The sequence below is a fragment of the Mandrillus leucophaeus genome, unplaced genomic scaffold (assembly GCF_000951045.1).
Source record: "Mandrillus leucophaeus isolate KB7577 unplaced genomic scaffold, Mleu.le_1.0 Scaffold290, whole genome shotgun sequence".
Taxonomy (NCBI): Eukaryota; Metazoa; Chordata; class Mammalia; order Primates; family Cercopithecidae; genus Mandrillus; species Mandrillus leucophaeus.
Window position 1 is genome coordinate 143,696 of NW_012103032.1, and position 6,458 is coordinate 150,153.

The 6,458-nt window shown below is 39.7% G+C and overlaps 1 protein-coding gene across 1 annotated transcript in view; it reads left to right on the forward strand.

Moving 5' to 3' along the window:
* DHX8 (DEAH (Asp-Glu-Ala-His) box polypeptide 8) overlaps window positions 1-6,458 on the forward strand; it is a 57,500-nt gene that overhangs the window by 42,735 nt on the left and 8,307 nt on the right. The window contains exons 16-17 of the mRNA XM_011985987.1: window positions 1,108-1,248; window positions 4,592-4,747. Coding sequence (XP_011841377.1) covers window positions 1,108-1,248; window positions 4,592-4,747 — 297 coding nt within the window. The remainder of the gene's footprint in view (window positions 1-1,107; window positions 1,249-4,591; window positions 4,748-6,458) is intronic.

Below are 6,458 nucleotides of genomic sequence, written 5' to 3' on the forward strand. Positions count from 1 at the left end.
CCAGCTACTTGGGAGGCCCGAGGCAGGAGAATCGCTTGAACCCAGGAGGTGGAGGTTGCAGTGAGCCAAGATTGTACCACTGTATTCCAGCTTGGGCAACAGAGTGAGACTCTGTCTCAAAAAAAAGAAGGCAGACAGACTTGAGTAATGTTAAAGAGTTAAAATGGACAAGACTTGGTGGGTACTAGCAGGTAAAGGAGAGAAGGGTGAGGGAAGTCAGGCATGACTCTCAGGTTTCTGGCTTGGGCAACTGGATAGAAGATGGCACTGAGGAGGGAAACATGAAAGGAGGAGCAGGCTTGAGTGGAAAGATGGTGAATTTCTCCCCTATTCTATTCCTAATAATGAGAGTTCTTTCTAAGCAGGGCTTCTGTAGTTCTGTAGCAGGTAGAAGCCTTTCAGGACCAGTAAGATGCTGGCATGATGTGTGATATTCCGGTGCCCCCAGTGATGATTTTTCCAAGCAGTTGTGTTTTATTAGCTGAACCTCTGGGTGGAAGAACAGTGACAGTGCCAAGCTGAGACTAATAATCCTCCAGATCACATACACTGCTACACACAAACAAACTGAAATTCCTGTGTCATCTCTTGGTTCATTTTATGATCAGTAAAAAAAGCAATCTCCCTCTTGTTCCACATACATATTCCACAAAATACAAGCAGCCCATATTTTAGTCCAGATATCTCGGTAGGGGAAAGAAAAATCTCATTTTGCATTGGCACATGTGATGCCAGGAAATCTCTGCTTTCCCAGGGTGCTAGAAAATTAAAACTGTAGTAATCAACATTGGATCTAGAAAATGAGATATACAGTAGCTATTTGCACCAAATGAAATTGGCTTTGACTGGCCTTAGCTTTTTCCTATTCCACTCACCTCTCAGGTACCATCCCTTTTCTAACTTTAACCCTTAAGCGGAAGGCACCTCCCTTCTGCTGTTGGAGGCTGAGCTGGGATTAAGTGTCATTTTAACCATCTAGAGAGGAAGATAGCCACATATTCCTTTGGGAAGATATCTGGGTTCGGAAGAACCATTTCATATCTCAGGGTATGAAGAACCATTTCATACTTGGGCACCTCACTCTAGCTTTGTCCCTCTTGCCTGCAGGTTGTGATTGCCACCAATATTGCAGAGACATCGCTGACTATTGATGGTATCTACTATGTGGTGGACCCAGGATTTGTGAAGCAGAAAGTTTACAATTCCAAGACAGGGATTGACCAGCTCGTGGTAACGCCTATTTCTCAGGTATGATGGCTTGTATCAACAGTTTTCCTGATAATCCTGGTTAGGGCCTTTCTGAAAATTTTTATGGTTATATATTTCAAACTTTATTGTTTTCAAAGATGAAATTTTATGATACTGGGTACTATAATGACATGAGATAAAAGAGTTTTTTGTTATTTGTTTTTAATCTTTTTTTATCCCCCAAGTCTGATTGATCCTTGAGGTTTTTAATCTTTAGAATAGTATTTCACCATTAAAATGCCCCCATAAGGCCAGACACTGTGGCTCACACCTGTAATCCCAGCACTTTGGAATGCTGAAGTGGGAGGATTGCTTGAGGCCAGGGGTTCTAAACTAGCCTGGGCAACATAGCAAGACCCTGTCACTACAAAAAATAATAAAAAAAAATTAGCCTGGCATGGTGGCATGTGCCGCTGGTCCCAGCTGCTTAAGAGTCTGAGGTGGGAGGATCACTTAAGCCCAGGAATCTGAGGCTGCAGTGAGCTAGGATAGTGCCACTACACTCTAGCGGGGGCAACAGAGCAAGGCCCTGTCTCTAAAATAATAATAATAATTTTTTAAATGCCCCATAAAACTAGAACATAAAAATGTTTGGATCCTAGTACCCTATATTACCTAATTTAGATGGAAAGATCAGTACTTTATTTTCTAAAATACTTTGCTTAGCTACGAGATAGATATCTAAGATAATAATAAATTACATGATTTTCTGGTTTTTTGGTAATTTGGTAAAATGTAATTTCCTGCCTAAATTACATTTAAAAATGAATTACCGATCACTTTTTTGAGAGAAGTTTGGCAACAGTATATCCAAAACTTAAAGGTTCTCATCTCTTTAACCTAACTGTTCTGCTTTTAGGAATGTATCTGAAAGTTAGAAATGATTAAATACATGTCCAAAGGTAATGGAAAAGGATGTTCATTGAAGCGTTGTTTATATCGGGGAAACCTGGAAGAAATTCTAAATGTATTCCAAAAGGGAAGTAGTTTAATAAATTATGGTATATTCATGCCATAGAATATTGGTGGCATTAACATGGTGGTGTGTATCTATATTTAATGACATAAGCATGTAACTATAATATTTTATTTGAAAAAGTGAGCCTACAAAACAACATGAATGATATAATCCAATTTTTATTTAAAAATAGATGGTGAGCATTTCTACAGAGTGTGTGTGAGTGAGGTATGCCAAAGATTGAAAGCATGTAGTCTAAATGTTAGCTAAGATTATTTATGGGTGGTGCTAGTAGGTGATGTGCATTTTCTTTTATACTTTTATATGTTGTTTTAATCTTTTACAGTGGGTATATATTACTTTCATAATTTGTGAAAGCCGTAAGGCTATTTTTTTTTTTGAACTTAAGTAATAATAATAGCTAACACTTTTTTTTTTTTTTGAGATGGAGCCTCGCTCTGTAGCCCAGACTGGAGTGCAATGGTGCGATCTCGGCTCACTGAAACCTCTGCCTCCTGGGTTCAAGTGATTCTCCTGCCTCAGCCTCCCAAGTAGCTGGGACTACAGGTGCATGCCACCATGCCCAGCTAATTTTTGTATTTTTGGTAGGGTTTCATTGTTATCCAGGATGGTCTCAATCTCCTGACCTCATGATCCACCTGCCTTGGCCTGCCAAAGTGCTGGGATTACAGGCGTGAGCCACCATGCCCGGCCCAATAATAGCAAACACTTTTAGTACTTAACGTACTAGATGCATGCATTGACTCAGTGCATTCTTGCATTGATCCTATGTGGTAGATATTATTTTCACAGATGAGGAGCCTGAGGCACAGGGGTTAGGTGACTTGCCTAACATCACAGAGCTAGTGGAGCCAAGATTTAAACCTGGGTAGCTGGCTCCAGCTTGTATGCTCTATACTACTTGTCAGGGTGATGGTTATCAAAAAATTAATTACACATGCCTGTCCTGATTTGGAGAGAGACATCTGTAGAATGCTGTAGAATCCAGTCACTGTGTGTGATTGCTGCCTGGATTTGTGTGGTTAGTTGTCCTTTCATAACCCATCTTTTGGTTTGGAGCTGGCATAGTAATTTGTAAATCCTGGTACTGTTTGTAACAACAGATGGTTTTGTCAGAAAACGGCCCTCTTCAGATTGCTATTCATGGTTTCCTAGCAACCTATGGCTAGACTACATTTTTTTTTTTAATAAAAAAAATTGGTGTTTTTGAAGTAGTGTTATACTATTTTTGAAAAATAGAAGAAAAGAATTTACCCATCATCCTACTACCTCCACTGTCATCATTTTGCTGTTTTTCATTCCTGTCTTTTTTCATGTTTATTTATTTCATGGTTGCAATTTTAGTAGTCAAGTAAATATGCAGTTTTGTGTATTTTTTTGAGTATTTAATTTTCCCGTTAGAATAATACATGTTCAATATTTGGTAAAGTCTAAAGAAAATAGACCTCATCTGCAAGCCTACTATCAGAGTTAGCCACTGTTAACATTTTAGGGTTTTTTTCCCCTAGTCATTTCCTTCTAGTAGTTGATATAGAAAGACTTTTTATAAAATTATTTTATGTTGTTTTGTAACTTGCATTTTGCATTTAACGTGAGTGAACATTTTCTTCTGTCATTTAACATTGCAAACATGATTTTTATTTTTATTTTTTATTTTGAGTCAGGGTCAGTCTCTGTTGTTGCCCAGGCTGTAGTGCAGTGATGTGATCACGGCTCACTGCAGCCAGCCTCGACCTCCCCAGGCTCAGGTGGTCCTCCCATCTGAGCCTCCTGAATCCTGGGACTACAGGTGTGAGCCACCACACCAGGTTAATTTTTGTATTTTTTGTAGAGATGGAGTTTCAACATACTGCCCTGGCTGGTCTCGAACTCCTGGGCTCAGGCGATCTGCCCACTTTGGCCTCCCAAAGTGCTGGGATTATAGGCATGAGCCATGATGCCTGGCCTGCAAACATGATTTTTAAAATGACTGCAGAGTCATCATTGGTATGATTGACATAATTTATTTATTTCACTTACATTTTTGGTCATAACTGTGGGGATGGTGTTCTGTCATCTTGTTTTATGCTTTCTCTTTTATATTGTGCCACACTGTTTTGAAGATATATGTCTGAGATCTGTATAATATTTCTTCCATTAACCCTGCTTGTATTGCCTCCCTTGAACAAACTTCCCCAAAGTGCTGCATATGGAGAGGGGAAGATAAGAGCATTGGCAATCTTGGAAGTGGTCCCAAAGGAAGTGAAATCAACCCCATTCCTGATTTTGCCGGTTGCTAATTGTCCCCCTTTTAACAGATATCCTGGATAAAGCTGTTAAGCAGTGTTTAACAGATAGTTTGCTTTTATATTCCCACCCCTCTAGGCTCAGGCAAAGCAACGAGCTGGCAGAGCTGGGAGAACAGGCCCAGGAAAGTGTTACAGGCTATACACAGAACGTGCCTACCGAGATGAAATGCTGACCACAAACGTGCCGGAAATCCAGAGAACCAACTTAGCAAGCACAGTGCTGTCACTCAAGGTAGAAATCACTGTCTTGTTAGAATGGGTTGGTGGAACAGTCCAATCCTGGCCTTCATAAATGAATCTCAGTTTTATGAACCTTGTTAAATACTTTAGTAACCTCATGAAACCAGTCCCTTTGAGTGAAATGCAAATGGCTCTGATAACAGCCTCTCACGGCAGGTCTGGGGCTAAGTTGGCTTGTCTGCTGTGAACACACATTTTTTCTTACCATAACAGCCAGCAGGATATTAGGTTGTAAAAGGTTCTAGTTAGGAGCATTTTCTAAAAGGAAATTAGAAAAATATAATCAATGCCAAACTGTGGACAAACACACCTAACCTCAACCACTTTAGCGCTCAGATCCAATTCTGTTCTTTTAGAACGAGAGAAAAAAACCCTGTTCAAAAACTTTGCAAGGGAACTGTCAGTACAGATTTCAGACTGGCTCTGAGGGACTTGGTTTTCATTCTGAATCATTGTTCTTCCTCTCTTAGTCCCCAGTGAGGACTTCATTCTCTTTTGGCAGGAGGAGCCGTATGAGTAATTTCCCAGCTGATGGCGTTTCCCCCGACACTGATGCTACCCTGGAGCCCTAGCACATTCTGGTGCAGAGTGCTCTGTTGTCATTTATTATTTATTCCCTGTAAAAGAGGCTAAAACAGAGCTTTGGAAAGAAAAAAGAAATGTGCTCCAGTCTCTGGAGTGCCAACAGAGAGGCATCTGTGGCTCGGACTTCAGCTCCAAACTGTGTGACTTTGGGCAAGTTTATTTACTTTGCCCTCTGCTCTGTATTCTCCTCTGAAAAGGGGGCTGTTAATAGTATTTGTTGGAAAGATAAGTGAGATAATGTAGGTAAAGGCACTTGGCACAGTGCTTGATGATTGCTAACATAATTCCTCATAGTTATTATTCACACAATAAACATTTATTGAACACCTGCTGTGTTTATGGTCACGATCACTTTATGAGAAAGAAATAGAAAGCTTAGGTCCTACCACATCACACTTTATACACACTTGAATTGTGCATCATTCAGTCGTTTCTTTTATTCATCAAATTAACTAATGTATTGAACACCTGCTACGTGCCAGGCGTGTAGATTGTACTGTGGTGGTGTTGTGAACATAGTTCTCACCCAGTATGAACTCTCTGAAAGCAGGGGTCATATCTTGGCCATCTTTATATCCCTCCCACCTAACATGGTACGAGGTCCCTCATAGATGTGTAGTAGAGATGATGTATGCAAGAGACAGGACAAGCTGGTAGACTATATTATTATTATTATTGTAAAATACATAGCGACATTTACTATTGTAACCTTTTTAAACTATACAATTCAGTGCCATTAAATACATTCACAATGTTGTACAACCATCACCAACATCCATTTCCACAACTTTTCATTGTCCCAAACAGAAACTCTGTACCCATTAAACCGTAACTCCCCTTTCCCCCTCCCTCTATATCCGTTGGTAACTACTCTTCTACTTTCTGCCTCTCTGAATTTGTCTATTCTAGATAACCTCATTTAAGTGGAATCATACAATACTCTTTTGTATCTGACCTGTTTCCCTTAGAATAATGTTTTCAAGATTTATTCATGTTATTTTAAAGGTTTATCCATTTATTTCATTCCTTTCTAAGGGTGAATAGTATTCTGTTGTATGTATATACCACATTTTGTTTATCCATTCATCAGCAGATGGACATTTGGATTGTTTCTACCT